The sequence below is a fragment of the Struthio camelus genome, chromosome 4 (genome assembly GCF_040807025.1).
Source record: "Struthio camelus isolate bStrCam1 chromosome 4, bStrCam1.hap1, whole genome shotgun sequence".
In the NCBI taxonomy this organism is placed as follows: domain Eukaryota; kingdom Metazoa; phylum Chordata; class Aves; order Struthioniformes; family Struthionidae; genus Struthio; species Struthio camelus.
In genome coordinates, this window is record NC_090945.1 from 85,438,500 (window position 1) to 85,463,974 (window position 25,475).

The 25,475-nt window shown below is 56.7% G+C and overlaps 1 protein-coding gene across 1 annotated transcript; it reads left to right on the plus strand.

The window, feature by feature from the left end:
- Nucleotides 1-340: 340 nt before the first annotated feature.
- On the plus strand, nucleotides 341-25,232 carry FBXO41 (F-box protein 41). Its single transcript, XM_068943828.1, has 13 exons — nucleotides 341-938; nucleotides 2,881-3,824; nucleotides 8,401-8,611; nucleotides 9,147-9,226; nucleotides 9,478-9,803; nucleotides 10,197-10,438; nucleotides 10,951-11,066; nucleotides 11,636-11,788; nucleotides 14,574-14,669; nucleotides 15,986-16,104; nucleotides 16,383-16,541; nucleotides 17,356-17,471; nucleotides 18,803-25,232. The coding sequence occupies exons 2-13, from the start codon at nucleotides 3,103-3,105 to the stop codon at nucleotides 18,863-18,865; spliced, it is 2,403 nt and encodes an 800-aa protein (XP_068799929.1). The 5' UTR covers nucleotides 341-938; nucleotides 2,881-3,102; the 3' UTR covers nucleotides 18,866-25,232.
- Nucleotides 25,233-25,475: the final 243 nt, after the last annotated feature.

Below are 25,475 nucleotides of genomic sequence, written 5' to 3' on the forward strand. Positions count from 1 at the left end.
GCGCGTCGCGGCATCTATACTTCCAGCCCGGGCAAACCAGCTGGGCACCCGTTTGCCACCCATTTTGGCTCCTGGGAAAGGAGCCGGCGGGTTTAGACCCTGTTCGGCTGTGCCGGCGCAGAGGGGCGAGCAGAGCCGGCCGCGGCTCCCGTAGGCGCTGGGCAGGACCCCTGCAGGAGAGAGGGACGCCGCAAAGCCCTGGGCGCCAGCAGCCCGTGCTGGGGGGCCGTCGGCGACGCTGCCGGGGGCAGGTCCCTCCTGCAGTGGGGAACGGCACGTGGCTGAGCCGTGGGGCTCCTGGCCGGGACGCGGGGAACCCCTCCACCTTGCAGGCGGCACGGGGGCAGCGATGCGGGTCCCCGCCGCTCGGCCGAGGCTGCCGGGCTGCGGCGTGCCGCAAGGCCCGGCGGAGGGGCCGCGGCGTGCGTGGCGAGACAGGCAGAGGGAGCTGTGAAGGAGGAAAGAGGCAGAGCGAAGCGGTCCCGGCTTAGGCTGCGACGGCGGAGGAGGCGGCGGCTGCGAGCGCTCGCCCTCCCTCCTTCCCTCCATCCCTCCATCCTGCCTCCATCCCTCCCTCCTGCCATTGCCAGGCGCTGCCTCCCACTCCGAGCCCCGCGGGCCACCCCAGCCCCGGCGGGGGACCCAAACCACCTCCCTCCCCCCCCTTCTTCCTCCTCCTCCTCCTCCTCCAGCAGTCGCCACCCTCCCCGCTTGCCCAGGGCCTGGGCACAGCGGTGCCGGCGGCGGGGAGCCGGCCGCATCCTTCCTCGCCCACCCGCCTCCTTCCTTTGTGCATCGGCGCGGGGCTGGCCCTGCATCCGTCCACCCGTCCGTCCGTCCATCCGTCCGTCCGCCTCGGCCGCTCCCCATCGGCGGGGGAAGGCCCGCAGCGATGCCACCGCCGGACCGCCGGCCGGCAGCGCGGCGGCCGCCAGCAGGTAGGGACCGCGCCGGATCGGGAAAGGTGGTGGTGGGGATGATGGTGGTGGGGATGGGGAAATTGTCCCCCAAGCTAGGCTGGTGGGGAGGTGGGGGGGGGGGACAACCCGCCATCCATCCAGCCCCCCACCCCAACCCCACGCCGCGATGGGGTTGGGCAGCGGCGGGAGGGCGCCGGGGCAGCGGTGGTACCCGCCGCCCGGCCGAGACGCCTCCTGTCCCCCCCCAGCCCGCGCTCGCCTCTTCCCCGGGGAGGGCTGCCGCGACCTGCCAGCTGCCTGCTGGCAATTTTGGGGGGGGGGGGGGGGGGGGAAGAGGGAGGGAGGGAAGGAAAAAAAAAAAAAAGGTGGAAACAATGCAAAGAAAGGCTCCATGATGGAGCGCAGGTAGCAGCGCCCAAAGAGCCCCGGCATCGGCTGCTGCAGTCCCCCGGCGGCCGGCAGCGCTGCCCGGCTCGGGGGCTGCGATGCCTTTTTATCGCCCGCCCCCCCCCGGAGAAACGGCTCTGCTCCTAATGTCATTAATCCATCGTTTGGGAGTGGGAAGAGGTGTTTTTTTTTTTTTTTTTTTGTGGCCAAAAGGTGGAAATCCTGGGATGTGCCCAGTGCAGGGACCGGCGCGGCGTGTGCATTCAAGGCTGGATCCTGCCCTTATTTGCATCCCTATAAATACGGAATAAAGGTGGTCGGGGGCTCCGGGTCTCGAGGGCAGGCCTGCAATACGGGCAGCACGCTGCTGTAGCCCTGTCCCCAAAGCTGAAAAGCGCTTTATCATCCCGTCGGCAGCAGAGACGCCGGCTTAAAATGAAGTTACGGGCAGTGCTTTGTGTTGGCTGCGTTTCGGCTGCGCTCGTTCCGGCGAGCGCTAATCGAGCTGAGGTTCACGTGCAAAGATGCATTTTATAACCGCCACAAAACACAAAATTAAGCCAGCAGACGGGTTCAGGAACAGCCAGGCAGCTCCATAAATCCTCCCAGCATATATTTATTTTTTTTGCCTGGATCTCTTTCCTTTATGGATTTTTTTTTTTTTCACGATTGGTTTCCCGAACCTCATGGCTCGGTTGTCTCGTCCGAGGGGTTTGCCAAGCCGGAGGGGATGTCAGGGGGTACCCGAATTGGGGCTGGTGAGGGCCTGAGCTGCATGTACCCCAGCGGTCGCGCCACAGTGGCCGGGGCAGACAGCAGGCCCCACAAGCCCAGCTACGAGCACAGACGGAGGTGTTTAGGGCGATCTAGCACCCTCGACGTCCCGGGGCGTCCCGTGTTTAACCACGCAGAGGATGCAGAAGCAACAACCCCCAGGCTTCGCTGGGTCACCCATCCTCCTCCTGGCTCGCGGGGGCCAGTTGTTGACACCCACGCAGAGGGGGCTGAGTGGGGTGTTTCACAGCGGTGCCGGCACTGGTAACTGTTTTGGAGTTGTTTGGGAGTTTTCCCATGGAATAATGTCACCTCATTGAAACAAGGCAGCGCGGGAGAGAGGGAAACAGGGCATTTCTGGAGGCTGAATTTCTGCTGCCTTGTCCCGTTTCACCAGGGAGTTTTCTCTCCTTGCTATCTTGGAGGGTTTTCTGAGACGGGGAGAACAAGGTCCATACAGTGACCATCCATTGCCCCAGCACGGGAAAACCGGTGGCTTCCCCTACAGCATCATGTGCCGGAGCAGCACGGGCTTGGAGGGCTCCCAGCCCCATAACACGGTTCCCATCTCCTTTCTGCTGCTCACAAAACCTCCAGCACCTGGAGACCCGGAGCACCAAGGGATGACAGGGTGCTGGCCGCTTTGCAGCATAAAACTGGGGGTGACTTTCCTCCTTCCCTGTTGGGGAGAAGCACAGCAGGGGAGGATGGAGGCAGAGAAGGGACCAAGAGAAAGGATCAGGAAGGGACTTTCAGGGCGTCACTGTCCCTGCATCGCTGATCCCCCTCTCTTTTCCAGCGCCTGGCACTGTCCATTGCTGAGCAGGCCCCCGCAGGCTCGCCAGATGCCCCGCTCCCGTCCCTGGGCTCCTGCCCTCGCCATGCCCCAGCGGAGCCAGGGCCCCGTGTCCCAAGGCACCAGCGTCCTGACCCGGCCCTCGTCCACCTGCCCCCCTGCTGCCCGACCCACGCCATGAGCGGGCCCCCGCGGTTCCCCTGCGGCGGGGCGCGTAGCTGAGGAATGGCCTCGCTGGACCTGCCCTACCGTTGTCCGCGGTGCGGGGAACACAAGCGTTTCCGGAGCCTGTCCTCGCTGCGGGCGCACCTGGAGTACAACCACACCTATGAGACCCTCTACGTCCTCTCCAAGACCAACAGCATCTGCGATGCTGCCGTCTTCCCCCTGGCCGCCGAAGCGGCCTTGCTGACGCCGGCTGCCCGGCGGGACTACTTTGAGAGCACCTCCTTCCAAGGCAAGGAGCAGCGCTTCTCCTGCGACCTCGTTCCCGCCGAGGAGCTGGAGCCGGCCCCATCCTCCTCCCCCTCGCCCCGCTATGTCCACGAGATCGAGATCCCGCTGACGGAGATCTTCACCCGCGGCAAAGCCGTGGCGCCGGCCCCCACACCCCCAGCCACTATGGACACAGCCTATGAGGAAGGCTTGGCTCGCCTGAAGATCCGCGCTTTTGAGAAGCTGGAGGTGGACAAGCGGCTGGAGAAGCTGACGGAGGAGGTGGAGCAGAAGATTGCCTCACAGGTGGGCCGGCTGCAGGTGGAGCTGGACCGGAAGAGCTCCGAGTTGGAAAAGGCCAAGCAGGAGAGCCTGCGGCTCAGCCGGGAGAAGCAGGAGCTAGAGGACAGGGCATCCGAGCTGTCCCGCCAGGTGGACGTCAGCGTGGAGATGTTGGCCTCCCTCAAGCAGGACCTGGTGCAGAAGGAGCAGGAGCTGACCCGCAAGCAACAGTGAGTCCTTTCCCTTTCCCTCCTTACTGCAGGGTGGGTGGAAATCGTCCCTGTGATGAAGCTTGAGGCTGGCATAAGGGGAATAAGATTTGGTATAGGGATGTATAGGGAGGCACAGGGTTTGGTCTTACTGTCAACTATCTCGTGGGTGTCATGGGGACATCAGGGTAGGGGGCATCTTGGAGGTGCAGTGGCAGAACAAGGGACAACAGGGTGGCTAAACTCTGGACTGGGGCCCAGAGAGGTGGTGGCATCTCCATCCTTGGAGATACTCATCTAAACTGGGCTTGCTTCGAGTGCAGGCTTGGACCAGGGACCTGCTGAGGGGAACAGGGGGTCGGTGGGCCTGCGAGAGGGAGAGAGCTTGGCTGATGGAGCCAGGTCAACATGGGGATGTGACTGAAGCCCGCAGAGATGTTTGGGACAGGGACAGACAATGTCAGCTAAAGGGTAGCGCTGGCACCAGGAGGAACGGTGTCAAATTGGCCGTGAATAAAACAGCCTGGAAATTAAAAGGTCATGAGCACCACAGCAACCGAGGTGTGAAACAGCCCCAGCAGGGCTGGCAGAGGGTGACGGATGGGTCAAAAGCAGCTTGCTCAGTCAACGGGAATGCATGAACCAATCCATTGCTGCCTAAGGTGACCTGGATTTATGTCCCAAAACTGCTTCCTGGATTCACCTTTCCTTGGAGAAAACCTCCAGCCCTTGAACCCTTCACTTAGGTCCCCAAACTCCTCTAGCTAAGGGCAGGGATAGTCTGGGAGGGAGCAACAGGCTAGAGGAATGGTGGGAGCCCCTCTGCGACGACGGGGCCATGAGCTGGCGGAGGAACGCACTGACTTATTGGGCAAGAAGTGGATACAGAAAAATGCAGAAAAACACAAAACAAGCACTGAAGTCGATCACGGCCTTTTCAAAAGTTTCACAGAAAACCTGAAAAGTAACAGAAATTTTTCTAATCTGAAACTGTTTGGATGGCGGTTGCTAGAAATTAAATCACTTGGCATCTTCCAGAGGAAGACATGGAAAAAGGCTAACGAAACGAGATGATTTCTCCTGGCCATAGGGAAATCACTGGAAATCATTTTCATTGGAAAAGCTGTATTCACCCTTCTCCCAAGAACAAAACACAATTACCAGGGACATTTTCCAGTCCTGCCTGCTTGGAAGGGCTGGGAGGCTGCTGGGGACGAGCCTCAGGCTCGCCACCCCATGCTGCCTGCCCCGCATCCCTTCGCAGCCCAAGGTCTCGTCTGCTGGTGATGCTTTACAGGGTTGTCTCCCCAAGCCCATCTCTGTCTGCTGTGGTGGTGGCCACGTGTCCGGCCCCGGAGAGTCCCAAGTCAGGCAAACCTCTGCGGCTGCCGCAAAGGTGATGGCCCCCTTCCTCTTCTCCCTCCGCGACGGCCACTCAAGCAGTGACTCGTGGATCTCGCCAACGCGACGTCTGCTGCTTCTTCCCCATCGTTCATGGGGAGGCGAAATAAGAGCAGACGCTGCTGCCTGCCGTACCCCGTGCTCGCAATTTGCTGCGCTGCCATTTATTATCCTTCCTTGTTTACGGTCTTCCAGCCAATTCTCCATCCACGCGACAGTGCTCAGATCCCCGCCGGCTTGAATTAATTTTTTGAGGAAGGTTTCATGAGCCACAATAGGAACACGGTTTAGCCAAATCTAAATACATTATATCCACCATGCTCCCGACGCCTGCCAGGACCATAATGACACCTGAGAGCACAGAGTGATCCAGCGACATTTATTTCCATAGCCCTCAGTCCAGCTTCCAGCCTTGGAGCTGCGTCCTGGTGTTGGGAGCCGTTTCACCTTTTCGGCTCAGCTGGTTTTGCCATGGGTATTTTTTCCATCCAGTCCATAGGAATGAGAGGAGCCGTAGAAGGCGATAAGCATCAGGATCACTTTACATCCGTCGCCTGGATGTCAGCACCCTATTTGCCTTCCAAATCTCCCAGACTTTCCGCCGTGAGCCTTCCCAAATGATTGCCCAGCTCCTCAGCTTTTCCTAGAAATGCTGGGGTTGGGAGCCAGGGGGTATAGGGCATCACATCACCCTGGCATTTCCTTCGAATACGCTGCGGGAAAGGTCACGGCTGGATTTGCATGCTTGGCTCCAGCATCACGCATGGATTAGTGGCTCCAAGTGCCTCCAAGCGCTTTGCTGTCGCCAAAGACGGAGCTGAGACCCTTGGGGCCCCTTGCCTCCCCATCCATTCCCTTCAAGCTTTGCATTTCTCTGCCAAGGGAATCAGCTTGTTTTCCCTCCTCTCTGGCTATGCTGCATATCTGTGGGTCAGAAACACAGGTTTTGCTGGAGGTCCTTATTGTGCCCCCATGAAAACCTCATCCCCCACTCTTTGGAGATGCTCCTTAGCTCAGCAGAGCATCTGCACAAAGGAGGCCTTGGGTTTGGTAGCCTCAAACATTACTAAAGTGCGAGTACTGGTAATTAATAATCATTAAGATTAATCAAATTGGAAAGGGCTGCTCCCTCACCCTTGTGCTTCAGTGGTTCCTCCTGGCTATGGCTCGGTGCACACGCGTGGCCCGCTGCACACATCTGGGTGTGCACGAGACCGAAGATGTGTTTGTGTGGCTGTAGGTGCTTGTGCTGAGCAAAAGTGTGAGATCGGCTGTGTGCGTATGTGTGCATGTGTGTGTGTGTGTGTGCATGTAGGGTGTGTGACTGGCTGCACACGTGTGTTGGGGGGTGTGTGGTGTCCGTATTTGTGTTTATGCGTTTAAGAATGGCTCTGTGCATGCATGTGTGTGCGGTTGTGGGAAGTGTGCGGTTGCGGGTGGGTGTGATGGGCTCTGCGTGTGCACTTGGTGGGTGTACAGACACATGCACTTATGGAAAGTGTGCATATAAGAGTTGTATGCGTGCAACCGCTGTGTGTGTGTGTGTGTATGTGTGTGCGCACGTGCATGCACGCATTTAGGGCAAGCATGCGCAGCCGTGATGGTTGTGTGCATCGGGTTGCACACATGTGCATTTAAGGGAAGGTGTGTTTGCACATAATAGCCCAGCCACTGCTTTCCCCGAGACCCCTCTGCCACGCACCTTGTGAGTCCCCATTCCCTGCACCACTCACTATTTTGGGAGCTTTTGCCTTGCTTGCAGGGTCGAGCTGGCAGCCAGGGGTACATCCCACCTGCAAGGGGCAACTTCAGGGAGATGTTTCTGGCTTCATTTCCTACCCTGTCTTGTAGAGCCTCAGGCCTCTATCAGCTCCCCCACTCACAACACCCAGAAAGCCATTTCACACCCCAAAAACACCACTGGCCCCCAAAGCCATGAGGCTGCCCTGGGAGCAGGGACAAGGGACCAGCCTGCATCTCCCCGAGCACCCACTGCCCCCACAGAGCCTGGTGACCCCAGTGCCCCACCTCGATTTGGGGCAGAAAAGCCTTCACGTGAAGGCTGGGGCACAGCTGGATCCTGCACTGAACCTTGGGCAGGGATAGCCCCACTCACCACCCCACGGGGACATGCCTGCAGGCTCCCCAACTCCCATGAACTGATGCCTTAACGGGGGAGACAGGGCCTCCTTCCCTCACAGCCAGCTGCTCTGTGCTGAGGGCACACAGGACGAGGAGCTCTCGCCACAGGGCTCTGCAAGTGCCAGGTCTTTCCCTCATGAGAGATGGGACTGAGCGGGATTTAGGGATTAAAGGCTGCCCTTAAGGCCATTCTAGCTGAATATGGCCTTCCCAAATGAGGCAGAGTGGGGGGTCCCACTGCCTGTTACCCACCTCTACACCACCTTCCCTCCTCTCCATCATCCGCCTCTTCCTCATCCCTCTTCTCCATCAGCCCGCCTCTCCATCAGCCCTCCTCTCCATCAATCATCCTCTCCATCAACCGTCCTCTCCATCAACCCTCCATGTCTTCATCCAGCCTCTCCATCTTCCCTCCCTCCGTTATCCTCCTTGCCATCTTTCCTCTGTGCCACCAGCCATCCTCTCTATCGTCCTTCTTTTCTTCTCCATTGTCTTTCTTCTCCATCACCCCTCCTTGTTGTTACCCTTTCTCACCATTAAGCTTGCGGACCAGGCACCAGCCATGCCAGCAAGGGCTCAGGCCACGACACATGTCACAAGGCAAAGGTCTTGGAGGTCCATATACCAAAGGTCTCGTCTTTCCTAAAACAAAGTGGCTACATCCATACTGTGTGCCAGGAGCAATGCCAGCCCCACTCTGCCCCAAACAGTCCAGAGACTATCTAGGTTGGCACGAATCAAAATCATGCTGATGCTGGACCAGCCTGGAAGCATGCTGAGCACCCCTGAGCCCACAGACTGCCTCTCTGGGGGAGATGAAGGGTGCAAGGTCCTGAAACTGGGGGCATGGGGAAGGATTTGGGTCTCTTGCAGACTAGAGTGGAGGGGAGATGGGCCAAATGCCCCAGGGATAGCTGCAGAGCGAGCTTTGGGGGGTCAGGAGGGAGATGAGGACAAGTGGGACCCTGCACTCATATCTGTTAGGAGGACCTGGGTGTTATGGGGACGGCAGGAGAGCCCCAGCCCCGTCACCACCACTTGTCCCTCTGCCCAGGGAGGTGATGCAGATCGACCAGTTCCTGAAGGAGACGGCTGCCCGTGAGGCCAACGCCAAGGTGCGCCTCCAGCACTTCATCGAGGAGCTGCTGGACCGGGCCGACCGGGCTGAGAAACAGCTCCAGATCATCAGCAGCAGCTGCGGCACCACCCCCAACGGCAGCCTGGGACGGTGCAGTGCACCTGGGGCCAAGGGCGCCAGCCGACCGGTACCTCCACCTGCCTCTCCAGGGCCCCAGGGCGTGGGTTCCTCCATAGGGATGCGCAACGGCACAGCACCCAGGCCCGTGGGGTCCCGCAGCCCATGTGCGGGGCAGCCTGGCTCCTTCCTGGAGCAACACGCACAATAGCTTCACTGATTTCCCATGGGTGCACGTGCCAATGTGCATTTGTGGATTCTCTGATGGCTGCAAAGGGTTGAGCTCAAGCATGGATGAGACCCCCCTCAAATCCGTAGGAAACCAGCTCGGGAAAATCCCTAGAGGAGAGAGCTTCCCAAAAGAGGAGTTGCGTTTTCAGTCTCGGCACTTGCCTCGTCCCAGGGCTGCATTTCAGAGGCGAGCAAGTACAAGGCGCTGCATAAATAAAGGGCGCAGATGCCAGAGGTGCCATTGCGCATCCCAGGGATGGCGTTCCCCTACGATGCCAGTGACGCTGGGCACGCGGTGCAGCTGGGCCTGGGGATTTGTTCCGTTTGTCTCGCGGCAAATGGTTTCACTGCATTATCTCCTCTGCTCCCTCCAGAGAGACAGGCACCCCGGGCCAGGGGTGGTCATGCACGGCCCATACGGCATTTCCAACCAGCGCTCCTCTTCCAGCACAGGGTGAGTGCTCCCTCTCCTTGTCTGTGGTTTAAATGGAGTGTTTTAACAATGGGGATGTGGGAGGAGGGGGGTTTTGGGGTGCAGCCTCGGCTGGGAGGACGGGGTCAGCTCCTGCTTCCTGGCCTCTCCTTGCCACTGTACTCACGGGGGCAGTTGTGCCCCAGGGTCCTTGCATGCACCTACTGTGCAAGGTCTCAGCCTTGCTGTTGCAGTCAAGGCAAGCGCTGAGGCCGGCTCTCCCCGTCCCTCAGGGCCTCGAGCCGGGCGAAAGCCGTGTCGCAGAGCTCAGGCTGCTACGACAGCGACAGCGCGGAGCCGTGCCCCACCGATGCCGACGCCGACGGGCATCACTACGGCGGCGGGGTGCCCCGGTGTGCCGAGCGTGACGGTACCCGGGGCTCAGGGCTGCGCCGGCAGGCCATCCAAAACTGGCACCGCCGGCCCTACCGCAACAGCACCGAGGGCGAGGAGGGCGACATCTCCGACGTGGGCTCCCGCACCACCGAGTCGGAGGCCGAGGGCTGGGAGCCAGAGGCGCCCGGTGCCTCCCGGCCCGTGAGCAGCTGCCGGCTGACGGGTGAGAGCCCGGCACGCGGGGACTGGCGGCAGCAGCACCCTGTGCTGGCGGGATGAGCTCCCGCGGTCCAGGCTGCAAGGCTGGGGACCCAACTGTGGGGATGCTTGCCATTTTTCTTGAAGCTTTCCCTTCTGATCGGGATTGGAGGGTGGGTTTGCGTCCATACTGAGATTTCCTGCCCACCGTAGGGCCAGGGCGGCTCGAGGTGGGGAAGGCAGCAAGCCAGGAGGTGGGAAGGGGCTCTTCTTTGGGTTTCCCTTATTCCCTTCCCCAATTAGGCAAGAATCTCTCTATCCTGGGCAGCCTGGGGGTGGTTCGAAGCCCCATGAGTTGCTTGGGACGGATCGAAATGGGATTGGGGCAGGCTGGGGGCTGAGGCCATGTGTCACACAGCCAGATCCGAGGGGGCGGCGGGCAAGGCGGGCCGGCTGGAGAAGGGCAGCCCGGGCCACTCCAGCGAGGTGATCAGCCCCGAGATCCTCAAGATGCGGGCGGCACTCTTCTGCATCTTCACCTACCTGGACACCAAGACGCTGCTGCGGGCGGCCGAGGTGTGCAAGGACTGGAAGTTCGTGGCCCGGCACCCAGCCGTGTGGACGCGGGTGCTGCTGGAGAATGCCAGGGTGTCTTCGAAGGTAACAAGGTGCAAGGATGTAGAGGGCATTGCCCCGGGGGTGAAGCAGCCTCGCTCCCTGCCAGTTTCCTGCATCCCCATCTGTGGAGGGCTGGGCATGCAATGGTTTCATCCTTCCAGAAGATGAAGTAGGCTGTGTGCATGCTTGCATGTGTTGAGTGTGCACGCATGTGCTCCTGTGTGTTCCCGTGTGTTATAGCCACATGAATGGCAATGCAGAGGTGTGGGCTCACGTGGGTTTTGCATGTTCGTGCATGTATGCTTGTCCGCACCTGCTCATGTGTGCATGCATTTTCACATGCTGGTGTGTTCGCACATGGTTGTGTGTTTACATGTGTCACTGCACATGCATGTGCGGCTCTGTACGTGCCACGTACACGTGCAAACCCATGTACAAAGAATGGCGGGGGGGGGGGTAGGGTGCAGACCTTTCGGAGATAGCCAAGGATGGGCGACATGGGTCATTGCTGAAGCCATCCCTCCTGCTGATGGGCACCCTCTGTCCCCACCCAGTTCCTGGCCATGTTGTCGCAGTGGTGCACCCAGACGCACTCCCTCACTCTCCAAAACCTCAAGCCACGCCAGCGCGGGAAGAAGGAAAGCAAGGAGGATTACATGAAGAGCACACGGTGAGTCCTCGGGCACCAGCCAGGTGCTTCCTTCCTTCCTCAGCCAGCACCACTCACCTTTAGCATCCTGGTTCAGTGCTGCAGTGCCATGGGTGCCTGGCATCCCATTCACCGCTCCACAGCAGGATGCTGATAATATCCTAGCTCCTGCTCTGCTACGGCAGCTCCAGCACCAGAATTTTGGGGACCGGTGTCCCAGAGCCCCATTCCCAGGCATGGGACACATCATCCCATCTGCACGTGGAGATCCCAAAACACAGTCCTTCCTTAGCCCGCATATGCACATAGACTAGCTCAAGTTCAGGGAGTCTGCAGGGGCGTGCAGCGATTTGAGGAAGCCAGGCCCTTTGGAAGTGGGGGACTTGGCATGGTGCAGACAAGAGGCTCAGCTGGTCCTGGGTCAACAGGGCAGCAGAAAGGCCCCTTGCAGCCAGGCATTTAGCCAGATGTGGGCCAAAAATAACTCAGGATGCCAAGGGCCTCTCTAAGGAGCTGTGGGTTTTTTTGCCCTATCCCCTGGGAATCAGCCCAAACCTGCCTTTGCCTGACCCTGCTTCTGCCCTTGGCAGGGGCTGCCTTGAAGCCGGGCTGGAGTCGCTGCTGAAGGCCACGGGCAGCAACCTGCTGATCCTCCGCATCTCTCACTGCCCCAATGTCCTGACGGACCGCTCGCTCTGGCTGGCCAGCTGCTACTGCCGGGCCCTGCAGGCTGTCACGTACCGGTAAGGATGGGCGCTGCGGTCCCACCACGCCGGCGGGGAGTGGGCCAGGAGCTGGGCCCAGTGACAGCTGCCTGGGGACACTGTCACCCCAGGGTCACATTGTGCCAAGGCAGCAGGAAAAGCCTCAGGGCACTGGTTGCATACTGGGCATCTGGCAATGGTCGGGTCCATGTGCTGGACACAGGCATCCAGGAGTCAGCCCAGTTTCTGCTGAAGTTCATAAAGGACTCGCTCGCTCTTTGCTAATTTAAAACCAAATGAAGTGAGCACAGCCTGGCGTCAGGCAAGGTCATCCTGGCAATGAGCGACTGGGGAGGCAGGCAGTTGACCGACGGTCTCTGTGGCAGGGCTGCAGCATCGAATGCTGTAGCTACAGGCAGCGAGTAAGCCCAAGAGCTCATCTAGAGGACAAGAGGGCCAAGAACTTCCTGAACAGCGAATGGAGCAAAGCCCAACATGAGACCTCCTGGGAGGGGAAGGGGATATTTGTTTAGCTGGAGGCATCTCAGCCAGTCCTACTCTCTCAGCCTGTACAGCAGCACGTGTCCATGTGGCCTGGCCATCACTTGGGTGCAACACCAATTGCACCAGTGTTGAGTCCTCCCTGCGTCTATTGAGGTCCTCCTGACTGGTGACAACAGATTTTTAGGCAAGTCTTTTATACCCTTTGGACATCTCACGAGAAGGCTCTGCCTCTTGTGGAGATAGGTTTTAGCTTTCTTTCGCGCTGTGGTGACCTCCCCAGCCAGAGGAGCAGAGCTGCCAGCTGCAAACCCATCCTGGAGCAGGTACCAACAGAGACTTGCCAAGAAGGAAGTCTGTGTCACAGCAGAGGTGGGACAAAGCCGGTCCCTAACCACTGGGCTGTTCTTCCTTCTGCTCTTTGTGCTCAGGGAAGAGTATCCTTGCTCTGCTGTGCCTTGCGGGTGACAGAGCACTGCTGCAGAGGGGGAAATCAGTTCCCAGTGGGAGCTCATTTGTGCTAGGGTTTGACCTGGGCTTCCTCCGGGTGCTGAGCAGAGGAAAGGGCAACACCGTGCTATCATCGCACTGATTGCACCAGGCAATCAGGGAGGGAGCAGCCCTGGACTCTGGCTTTGCCAGATGGCTGGCACCTTCACCTCCTTCACCTTGCCAACCTGGAGGGTGTCTGATGAAGATGTATCTGCTCAGGCTTTGAGCTTGGTGTGCTGGCAAAGCAAAACCTGTCCTGGCCAGGCTCTGCAGGAACAGAGGCTGGGAGAGGTAGGAGAGATGTGCAGAGGAAGGAAGGAACTGGGACCACCACCGTGTCCTTCAGTTGCCAAGTTTCCCTCTGCTAGAGTTTCCCAAGCCAAGGGCTGCTCAGTAGGACAGCTCGGGACTTGCTTTCCAGGCAATTCAGCCTCAGCATCCCACTTTTGATGCTACAATCCCCAAAAAGACCAGACTGCATCATCTGGGTTTCTCCTTGTCTGGCCCAGAGCAGACAGTCCTTCAGGTGGGCAAGTGCGAGGCCAGAGATGGCCTCACTCCAGGCGTGCAACAAGGTCCTCCATGTCGGACAAAGCGTGCCTGACCACGGCTCCTTGTGCCTCCCCACGCCACAGGGCAGGCCTGTACCACTGGGTTTAACCTGGCAACTTGTCCATGCCCCCTTCCAAGGGCTGAGCAAGCCCAAATGCTCCCAGCGCCTCTCTAACTGTGACTGTGACTCACATGCTCTAATTAACCAGGATACTTGTAAGGCAGGCATTTTCGGTGAAGATGTGTGAAACACTCACAGTAACACCCATCACTTATTTTTAGGCTTGCCTGAAGTTTTGCACTAGGTCATTGCTAGTTAGTAAGCATGCCTCGGTCTTCAGGAGGGGGTCCAGTGTGGCAGAGAGGCCTGGGGCCACCATCAGCAGTTCGATCTGGGCTGGTAGTGTTAGGACGATGTCGCTGTTTGACCTGTCTCCTCTGTTGACTTGATGGAGAGAGCCGACAGCTTCAGAGGCAGCTCCTCCAAGCCAGTGACACAGCCAGATGGGGAGGCAGCATGGCTGCACGGGTTCAGCTCTGTGCCTGACAGTAAACCTCGGCTTGCACTGTGCCATTGCGTGAATCCAGCAGTATCCCTTGAGAGTTCAGATACCTCCAAAAATACCAATCATCCCTTGCTCCAGGAAGAGCTCACAGTAAAGCCTTGCAGGGACATCCAACCAACAGCTGCCTGTGGATGAGGTGGTCCAATCACAGGGCCGATGCAGAGGCCCTGGAGAAGACAGTGCTCTTGGCTAGAAGTTACCTCCCACCAGCTGAAACATCATGACCACCTCCTTGCACCTTCCCAGACCAGGCCAGGCAGGTAGAAAGTGAGACTACCTCGCTGGGATTCACGGGGACGTTATATTCATTTTGCAAGGGAACGCAGCCTCGGCAGCCTCAGTTCAATCACTTGCAGCCGTCCAAGCCCATCCTGAGCACTGTGTGACTAATGTGCCATCTCTGAACCTGGAAGACTCTGCCCTGCCTTCATCTTCAACCTCAGCATCAACCTCAACTTCAACAGCAGTCTCTTCCATTTTTCTTGACATGGCGTATCTGTAGGCACAATTCCAGATGGAAATGCCTTTAGCCTTCCTCCTGTGTATGCTGGTGTTGGGACTGTCTGGTTCACAGGCAATGATCAGGTCGTAAATAATGACCAGGTTTGTACCTCCAGGTGTGGAGAGATATGGTGGCACGGAAGCTGCAGACACAGCCACTGGCACGGCACACAGCCAGCAGGCACTACCACGTGTCCTCTGTGTCGTTCCAGGAGCTCTACAGACCCTGTGGGTCATGAAGTCATCTGGGCCCTGGGAGCAGGTTGCAGAGACATCATCTCTCTCCAGGTCGCACCTCTGCATCCTTGGTAAGAGTCACTCACAGCACCTACCAGGCTAGAAGGGGGCCAGGCTAAGCATGAGGGGCACCACTGGACTGGAGAGAAATAAGGTGCCAAATCCAGATTTCCTGGTGGAGTCCTCCTGAGTTGAGTAGCAATCCTGGAGGTCAGTTAGGAGGACTGAGAGCTCGGCCTCATCCCGCGCTGCAAAGGCTGAAAACTGTTGTATGCAGCCACGTTCCTGCCAAGCTGGGAATGCTGCTAACATCAGAGATGAAAGGGGAGCTGTGATAACTCTGCTAGGCAAGTCTGAACATCAAATGCTTTTCTAAGCCCTTCACTGCTTATATAACAGCAGCCCTGAAGAGCCTAGGTGTTTTTAAAAGGGTATTGAGTTGCTGTTTAGGAGACGGCTGCAGTTTCTCTTACTTTGTAAGAGCATTTTGGGCATGAAGACACTGGAGGTTTCCCACTCTGCAGCATCTCTAAGCGCTAATGAAGTCATGGCTTAGGTAACGTCATGAAGAGGCTGGATGAGAAATCAGAGCAGGTCACTCATGTCGAGGAGCTGCCTCCTGGGCTTTTTTTTTTTTTTTTTTTTTTTTTTTGGTCCTGGAAGGTTTGTTTCAATTTCATGTCCTCCTTCAGCCTGCAGGTCCATAGCTAAGGGACAGCATTGATGGATCGAGGTATATGGAAGGGCATATCTCTCAGCAGGAGAAGTTGGATGTTGAGTCACTGGCAGCTTGTTCCCTTCCCCAGGCAGCACATGTAGGGCGTTGATGCTGTGTCTCTCCAGCTGTGAGCATGTACTTGTGCTGTTTGCTTATAATGGGGTGTAGGAGACATTCTCTCCAGGGTTCTGGGGACCTTAAAACAAGTACGTGCTCCAGTTGCCTGCCAGTGAGTGGGACACGGAGAAAGCATGCCCTGGTGTTGCTGTTTGGTGGAGATCAGCCCATCATGCTAGACATCCACATGTAGGCGTAGACATCCAAGCTAGAAGTCCAACCTCCTACTATAAGTTTGATCACTGCAGGTCAAACCTGCACTCAGTTCTCCAAAAGCAGATGTTATGGGGGGAGAGGGACTCTGCTGAGTGCACTGACCTGTCCTGCCCCAGCTGTAAGAGTCCAGTATAATTGCTCAGATGGAGATGCCTGCTTTAGAGACGCTCCCTAGTAGCGTGATGACCCCGGGTTGGTGGGAGTGGCAGCCCCTGTGACGCCGGTGAGGAGCTCCAACCCTGCTCCACTCAAGGGAGCACGGTGTGGCGTGGAGCCATAGCAGGAGCCAAGGTCATTTACCAGCTCTCCCCTGCTCTTTCTTCTTCATCTCCCCAGCCAGCAGCCAACACGTTTCAGCAACCGTTGTCTTCAGATGATCGGCCGATGCTGGCCGCACCTGCGGGCACTGGGTGTCGGAGGGGCAGGCTGTGGTGTCCAGGGACTGGCATCCTTAGGTAGGTGCCGCCAGGAGCTCTCCTCTGATGGGGCAGGGAGAAAGGGACCTTGCTAGGGGCAGAGTAGATCCCTGGGAGATCCCGTGGGGAACTCAAAGGACAATCCCATCCCAAAGACCATGGCAGAGGCCCTGCCCCTCCACGTGCTGCCACCCTAGCCCTCCCAGCACCGTCAGCTCTCCCCATCAGCTGTTCCCATCAGCTCTCCCCATTCCCTCCCCACGGGGTGAGGCAAAGGAGCCCCATCCCCTCTGATGGTGCGTGCTCTGTCTCTCCAGCCCGAAACTGCATGCGGCTGCAGGTCCTGGAGCTGGACCACGTGGCGGAGATCAACCAAGAGGTTGCAGCAGAAGTGTGTAGAGAAGGGCTTAAGGGGCTGGAGATGCTTGTGCTGACCTCCACACCAGTCACCCCCAAAGCCCTGCTGCACTTCAACAGTGAGTAGTGATGCCTGGGGGTGATGCATCTGTGCAAGGGAAGACCTCTCCAGTGCAGAGGGTCCTATGACAGAGGGGAGGGTGACCAAAAAGCCAGCAGGTACTCAGATCCTTGAACCAGACCCTGCCTTCCAGTTCCACCAGAACCCCGTGCTGATACTGGGAGCTGATGGGAGGTGCTGGGATCTCTGTGGTGGAAGGTTTCTAAGGGCAGATTCAGCACCGCCCCCCTCCCCCCCTCACTCTCTGCCAGGGATGAGTTAAGAAGAGCTGTTCTTACCCTGTGACACGGGGATGAGCGAGACACTCCCTCTAGGCTTCCCCCAGTCCAATCTATGCCACAACATCTGTGGCATACCCTAGATTCACCTTGGCACATCTGAGTTTGGAGTCGCTCATGTTTGGTGTTTACTGAAGCCATTTGCCGGACAGGAGCTCCTCCTGGGAGGAGTCTGCAGCTGATAGGAGGGTCTGTTTGATGCGCCGTCCCTGGCAGTTGCGGCACACAAAACTGTTGTTGAACTTGCTGGGAACCTTCCCCTCTGAGTAGAAGTGCAGTGGTTTCCCAGGGAAGAGGTAGGATGACTGAATGGGATGAGGCAACTAGAGACCATCCCATAGACCGCTATCCTCCTATGAAGGGCTCAGTCACCAAGAGCAGGTCTCCTCCATCTTCAGAGTGAGGTTTCCCCAAATACTTAAGGCCTTGAGGAGCATTCTAGGGAGGGTTTTAGGGTCATGCACCCTTGGCCCCACTGCGGGGAGGCTGTTCCTCCCCCAAGTATGGCAGGCCAGACGATGTCTCTGCCTCCAGGTGTGTGCCGGAGCCTGAAGTCCATCGTTGTGCAGGTGGGCATTGTGGACTACTTCAAGGAACCCCACAGCCCTGAAGCCAAGAAGATGTTTGAAGAAATGGTGAACAAACTCCAGGTGAAGTATGCCAGTGCCAGCTCACTGTGTCCCCCCTGGGGCTCTCAGGACAAATTCTTGCCATCTGCCAAAGTCACTCGGTAGAGAACATTTTAGCTTGCCAGAGACATCTTGAAACCTGGCTTTCTTTCAGACATGTATGTCCTGAAGGCTAAACCAAGATCTAATGGGTTGTGATTCCCTCCTATTGCTTTTACCAAGATTGCTTCTCTCATGTCTATTCCCCATGGATAGAAAAGGGCTGATGCCTCCCTCCCAGGGTAATTTACTTTACTAACATTATAGAGTGATTTAAAATCCACCCATGAAAGCCCAAGTAAGGTTAACTTTAGTTACTTAATGCTGGCTGCGCAGCGTGGCAGACCTTGCTTGGCTTGTGACACCTGGCAGGGGATTCAGCTCTCCTTGTTCTGGGCAAGGTTTTCAAGGCAGACATCGCCAGCCATGGTCAAGGAGAAAAAGAGGTGTCTCCATTTCACTTCATCCTCTGGCTGACTTCGCCCTACAGTTGGTTAGGCTCCTACAAGGTTGCAGCTCCCTGCACAAAGGACATGCAAGAGCCAAGCGATATCTTCCTAGGGAACAGGGCAGAGGTAGCTGGTAGTATGCCCAAGAGTAGGACATCTCTGAGCCTTCCTCAGTGAGATTAAGCACGAGTGAGGAAGTCAAATGGGAACTTCCTTCCTTCTCCACACCACCCCCCTCCCCATGTCAGCTGGTCTCTGGGGAAAGAGAAGTTAAGAAGAGAAGATTTGCCCAAGGTGAGGAGCAGGGTTAAGAGGCTTAAGAAGAAATGCCCTCGAGACGTAGAGAAGAAACTGGGAATGGTGGCTCACTGACACAGCCAATGGCTCCCCTAGCTCCTGCCACCGACTTCTCAGCCTCCCACCATGAGACCTGGCACTGGAGCGGTAGCAGGGCCGGAAGTGAGCCATGCCCATTTCCAGCTGCTGGCTTAGGGTCACCTTCAGAGAAGAGGAGTTTCAGAAGGGCCTTCCTTGAGCGGCCACCCATTTCCGCTCTGTGCAGGTTTCGCTTGCCCAGCTCTGCATACCAACATCTTCAGCCCCAAACTATTATCACCTTCTTGAAATAGTATTTTTGACAGAACAGAAACCAAAATCCAGAGCTGGCTTTAGAGGCACAGGACTAACAGGAGCAGAGCCAGTCCCACAAAGAAAGGGACATAGGTGGTGGGGATGAGATTAGTATGGACCTCTAACTGGTCATTGGTGGCATTTGAGGTGTTTTCCTCCCTTTCTCGCTCTTCCCATGGGGCAGCAGCACTCCTTGGTCCCCTGCTTACCTCCTCCCCTCTGCTCCTCTTCCAGGCCCTGAGGAAAAGACCTGGCTTCTCAAAGATTTTACACATCAAAGTGGAAGGAGGCTGTTAGACCTTCAGGGAACCACAAAGCACATTCCCTCTTCTGCCCGACGGAGCCAGTGGCCCAGCAAAACCAAACTGACCGTCCGCCGTTCATCTGTTCTGGACCCAGAGCCACAGAGACGCCGGCCCATGCACAAAAAATGACTCTTGCAGGCCTTAATGACTGGCAGCCAGTGCTCTTCCGGGGCTGGCTCGCGGACATGTCGCGGGCGAGAAGGTGCTACTTAAGGAAATTTTTAGACTGCCCGAGCGGACACAGCTACACTCTTTCGCAGGAGGGAGAACGGCTTCGAACCCCATGGCTGCTCATTGCCAAGGATCCCTGTTTGGGCAATGTCTTTTTCTTTGAACAATTTTTTTTTCGGGTTGTTTGTTGTCATGGGAGCCAAGGTGATGACTCAGCCCGTAGCCTGTCCCTGGGGCTCTCACCATGCCCTCCAACCACGCAGGGCATTCCTATTGTCTCCACTGATGTGGAGAAGCCTGCGAATGGTTGAACGCCTGAGTCGGTGGCTCTTTGCAGAGGGCGCGCTGGGCTCAACGCCGGTGTTTCACAGAGCTCCTTGCATATCCTTTCATGGAGTCATGGCTGGACGAGCCCTGTCCCCTCCATGGGACGGTGGAAGTGGGGTGGGAAGGGGCCATCCCTAAAGAGGAGACAGTACACAGCATTCCTGCAGATTTTCCGCTTGCTTTCTTTTTATTTACCTGTTTCTTTAGAAGGGGGGCACCCAAACGTGGGTGAATACTGCCCAGAAACCAGCAGCCATGACAGCGCAACCACAGACTGCAGACCTCCTTCTTCTCGGGGACTGCAGGAGCCAGCTGGTACCAGGAGAGATGGTTGCTCTTCCAGGGGCCTCCAGCCTCACCTCCTTTTCACCTAATCCTTCCCACTAAGGCAATAAACCATCTCCAGAAAACCCATTGTCCACCGGGAAACACGGGTAATGCTTCTGTCTTCATGAACATCCACCTTCAGCTCAAACCCCCTCCAGAGTGAATTGTCCTCTGCTGAGAGAGGAACTTGCGCAGGCAGAAAAAAGCGTGCAAGACAGGAGTGTCGCTACTCAAAACACTGGTGTTCAGCCATCTTGTAGCCCATCTCCCAGCTTGGAGCAGAAATCCTGGCCAAACTGTTCCAAAATCCAAAGCTGCTTCTTTCACCAACCTGCTGTGCTGAACTGCAGATCTCTTATCTGCAGCCATGGCTTTTTATTAGTTCTTTTTTTCCCTTTTGGCTACCTTATTCCTGGAGGGAAGTCAGCCCTCCCCATACCCCCTTCTTTTTCCAAAGGAAAAGGCTCTTGACAGGCATCCAGCAAGTTCAAATGTTTCCATCCTCCACCCTGAGGAGAAGATGCCAGGAGGTGCCCAGGCCGTAGGGGACCCCATCACAGCACTGCCAGCAGCAGGGACACACCAGCCTTAAACATAGCCCCTGGTTACACAGCGCTGTTGAGATCAAGGGCAAGTACCTGACCCAACCAGACATGCTCGGCCCCAACACGCTCAGCAGAGAAGAGTCAAAAGGGGAAAGCAGATCTGGGCGGATGCGTCCTCCACTCTGGGCTCTCCGGGCCATCGTCCTGGATTTTGGTGCCTGTAGGCCAACTGGAGCTGCGCTGCGGCACATCCACGGCTGCCAGGGACCAGCCTTTCCTGGGGCGTCTCCTCTCCCTCCAGCCTCTGCGACATTGTCGTGGGGCATCCCCTGGGCTGGAGAGAGCACCTTGGGGCAGGAGAGCAGGGCCACAGGCCAACGTGGTAACACCTTCCTCATCCATATCAAGACAGCTGCAGACTCAGCTGGTGGGTCCTCCATGCAGAGCACCACAGAAACAGATCCAAAAGGCCTCCAGCACCGGCACTCAAACCTGAGATGTCCTGTCCTTCGAGAGCCCCCAGCAGCTCCCATTCTGGTGACAGCCCCAATAGAAAAAAAAAGCCTAAAACCCCGATCCCAGGGAGCAAGCCGGGCTGCTGGGTCAGCTGGAGGCAGCTCCTGGATCTCCAACCGCAGCAAGTATCTCAGAAGACCATTTCATCCACCCCTCGTCCTGTCCAAGCTGCCTCCTCCAAAGCAGGATAGGGTTGCACACGGCTTTTTTGCCGTAACCCATGATTCAAAGCACCTCTGCTCCCCCTCCGACCGCAGCTTTCCAGGAGAAGGCTGCTTCCCATATGCCCAAAACACAGCCGGTGGGAGCCTGAAAAGCCGCCTCGAAAAAACTCCCATGTCCCACTCTCCCTCAAGGGCAACGCCAGGAGGGAGCTCGCCTCCGTATGCAGAGACCCAAAACTGTCACGCCACTGGACACCATCATCTTACCTCCATCCTGGGACTGGGAGGGAAGGTGGGACGGGCACGAATCCACGGGGAAAAGCAAGAAGGGAGCAAAAACCAGCAAAAAGCAGAGCAAACCTGCAATCTCCGGGAGGAAACCACCCAGCATCCCAGTGCCACATCTGCCACCTTCCCATGAGAAAGGCCCGCTGCTGCGAGGGCTTCAGCCTGGGGATGTCCCCTTCTGCACCGGCACAGAGACTTGCAAGATTACCTTAAAAGAAACAAAGTAAGCATTTATTTCCGTAAAAAAAAAAAAGAAGAGATTTTAATGAAAAAAAAATTATATACTCAGCATGTTTATACACTATGCTTAAAGACTATCGTGTTGGAGAGCCCCATCTGAAGACTGAAGGTGTCTGCTCCAGATTTGCTGCTAGTTCGAAGACGTCCCTGTCCCTCCCACAGCGCCGAGAGCCAGCCGCAGCGCCCATCTCTCCTCTGGGCTGTGGGAAAGATGAGGACAGGGTGGTAGAAATGGGGAAAAAAGGTGTTGAGGACTCTTGGAGAAACGTTCGTTGTTGGCCGGTGAGGCCAGAGCGGCTGTTTGTGTCGTCAGTGGAAGTTTCTGCTTGTGATCGCGGTGGCGTGGAGCCGTAGGTGTGTGATTAGTCCGTGTGTGACGCCTCCCCATGTCATCCCTCCCCACGAGGGTGTTGTAAACCCTGGTGGGACAATGTCACCCAAATTCAGTACTTCGGTGCATCCTCGTGCCTGCTCCGAGACCGGACAGAGCCATCCACCTCCCAGACATTGGCCTTTCGCTCCAAAACAAAGCCAAACCTCCAGCTTAGAAAAAAAAAACAAATTCAATCCACGTTTTACAAAAATAATCCTGTGCAATGGAATGAGACCCTGAGTGGTTTCCAAGCACTGAAGATGAAAAGTGTTTTTTTTTCCCCCTTTTGCTCAGTATGAATCATGCATCAGGCTGCCCAGTGAAGCAGCAGTGGGACGTGCAACGCTCAGAGCCGGTGTCACAGAGCGGAAACCTGGTGGTGCTGGACTGAGGCCGGGACCGATTCGGCTGCTGGCCCGAAAGCGCACTGGTGCCAGTCCCAAGGGCAGGGAAGTTCACTAAATGAACAGAAAACATTTTTTTTCCCCATCCAGGTTATTTTTCTGCTGATTCAGAAAGCCTGCTTGGTTCATGCACCTCCACACCAGCCCCTGGTCCAACCAAGCCCATCCTTCAGCAGACAAAGCCGACATCTGCTCTAGCACCTGCGAGAAATCCTTCCCCAGCTGGGTGTGAGCAGCTCAACCCACCCAGGCTGGTTCCTTCCTCCTCCTCCTCCTCCTCCTCCTCCTCCTCAGCCGGGGATGAAGGTGTCAGTGCAGAAACAGGAGCCCAGGCAGCACGCACAGCCCTGACATGGTGATACGGACTCAGCGACATGCAAGAGATGCTGGCAATAATAAGGGCCCAGTATCTCACCGGTGTCCCCCCCCTCTCCTGGCGCCTCCTAATTGGCCTCGTTGTTAATGGCAACGAGCTCATTAAGGGCGCTGTGTTTCTTCAGCTGAAATGTCATATTGATCGTTTTCCTGCTGGCCCCTGGGGTGAGCTGGGGCTGCAGTGAGCTCCTGAGCAGTCGTTCTTCTGCCAGTGGGAGCCTCGGCATGTCCCTGTCCAACAGGGGTGGCCCTGTGGGTGCCGAGGTGGCCCGCGGAAACCTCCCTGTGCCCTGATTCTGGGTGCTCATCCAACGCTGCCTCGTATCCATAGGATTCACTGCTCAGTCCAAGGGTTTCAGTCCAATTTCCTCTGGAAATGAGGGCAACATGCCCATGCTGTGCATGTGGTCTCCTTTCCCAAGAACATATAAACCTGCGGGGTGATTTTAGCTAAATTCGTTGGTGAGGGAACAGGCAGAGATATCAAGTGCCCCAGAAGCAATGTGCAATCAAGCAGCGGAAGAGGGTGCCTGTAGGGCAGGGACTGCTGCAGTGCAACCTCAGCCCCATACTAGACACCAGAGAAGCCACACCAGGCATCACCCATGACAATCCACACTGCAATGCTACCAAAATCCAGGGCACATCTGCCCATCCAGGGGGCAAGCGTCCACCAAGAGCTGGTTTCACTCGTGGTGCTGCGGTCCCCAGCGGCACCCACTGCCGAAGCCATGAGGAGCTGGGGCCAGTGGTGACACCAATTCCTGCTGGGAATGGCTTTCTTGGGAGGTTTCTGGGACCAGTTTCTGGTGGATGTATTTTTCTCGTGAGGTTGTGCAAAGCTTTTCATGGCCAATTTTAGCAGAATTTCCCCATTTCTTGAACGCTGGTGCCAGTCAGGAACTTCAACAGGAACAACACCAGCAAAGCCGGGTTAGGGGCATGAGGCCGAATTCAGCCCGAAGCTTCGTTTCACCATCTGCTTTTCTCAAGACGTGACTTTACTCTTAATCCATCACGCGCAAGCTCTGAGGACCCAGGGGCATTTCTTGGGCTCAGGCTGATGCCTGGGACATTGGGCAGGTGGAGGCATTGGAGAGGGGATGAAATGCAGCTGGTTTTCTCTTTTTTTTTTGTCCATTTTTCCCTAGCATGGCCTGGAGCTGAGGACCGGGGCAGCCTCCCTCTGCAGAGCATCACATGGAGTAGGTCAGGGATGCAATATCTCAACAAAAGACAGACAGACCCTGGACTCAGCCAGTCCAAGGTGGTTTCAAACAAGGCAGATGGCAAAAAAGAAAACAAACAAACAAACAAACAAATCTCGTCATGTGTCACAGTCCCAGCTGCCACCCAAGGCACGGCCAAGGCCAGTTCTTACACACCTTGTTCGGCTCCTCCTAAAGGCTCCTAATTAGGTTAAAACAAACAAACAAACCAACAAAAAGAAAAATACGGATAAAGGCTTTTCTCAGCCCAGTTATTTGCTCTAAACTTGAAGATGTTAATTTTTCTCCACTCCTAATTTTTCTCCATGTCCCGCAGCAAATTTGCTTTTCAGGTGACCCATCAGGGGAAAGACCAGGGGGTACTTCCCGGCAGGTCACGGCCCTGCTTCTACAGCGAGGAAAGGACGAGCGGTTTTGCCCTGCTATTAGAGGTGCCCCGGGATAAGCCTTAACGAAGCCAGGGCCGAGTGGGCACCAGCACAATCTGAGTGCGTTTCTTCAGCCTGCTATTTTAGGTTGAAAGCCTGCAGGTTCAGGTTGAGCAAAACCATTTGGGTATTCGTGCCAAATGATACTAACAAAGGGCAGATGGAAATGAGCCCCTTTGCTGCCTCTTCCCACCCCCAGGAAAAGGGCTTGAGGATCCCTCCCTATCGCATAGGAACATTCCCTATCCCTTGCAGAACCTTCCCTATAAGCAAGGAGGGGAAGGAAAAATGCCCAAAAGCAGTAAAATGGGATTTTTCCTGACCCAGCATAGGGACCAAATGGGTGCAAAGGTCTGGGAGGGTGGGACAGCTTTTAGCAAGCGCAAGGGAGCCCACGGCCACAGAGCCACACTTGCTTAGAGATAATCAGAGGACGAGCTCCCCGCAGACAAAGAGATAGAGAAATATATATATACATATATATATATACACACCCCGAAATTGCAATCATTTCCCTAAAGCACTACTTCTTTGTGGCGTTTCCTCCAGCTCGGCCCTGGCGAATGACTCCCGAGGCGCTCCGCACAGCCGCCCCGGAAGGTAGAAAGTTTGCCTTCTAAGTTATTTTTTTAAAATCTCTATAAATCTAGGTCTATTCTAGTCTTTCGCAGCGACGTGCCAGTGTCTGGAGAACCAAACCTCCCTGTTCCCCCTTCCTGCGGTTGCTCCAGCCCCAAGGCTAAACCGAGCGCCCGGGTGCTCCACGGGGCCCCGAATCGTGGCCGCAAGCAGGGGCTGGCCAGGGTCCCCAGGGAAGGCGGTGGGTCCCGCCGGGCCACCGCGGGAGCCCCTCATTTTAGCACTTTGGTTGGTACTATCACCTGTAGACGCACTTTGATGTTGTTGCTTTGAACCTTTGCCGAGTGTAAACAATGTGTATTTAAGAATTACAAAAGAGAAACGAAGAAAAAGCGTGCAAAGAGCTATTTTATGATTCAGGGTTGAATAAAAGACTCTTGGGGAGGGGGGGGGTTCACCCCTCGCCGTCTCTCCTTGCCTCAACGGGAGGAGGACCCCAACTTCGTCTCCATGGTCGCTCCCACAGGAGCGGCCCTTAGGGGTACGTCCTTGCAAGCCCTGTCATCGCATCCAGCCGCGCTGCGCTGGTGCAGCCCTGGGGACGTTTCCTCTTCAGCCCACCCCTCGGGCGCGAGC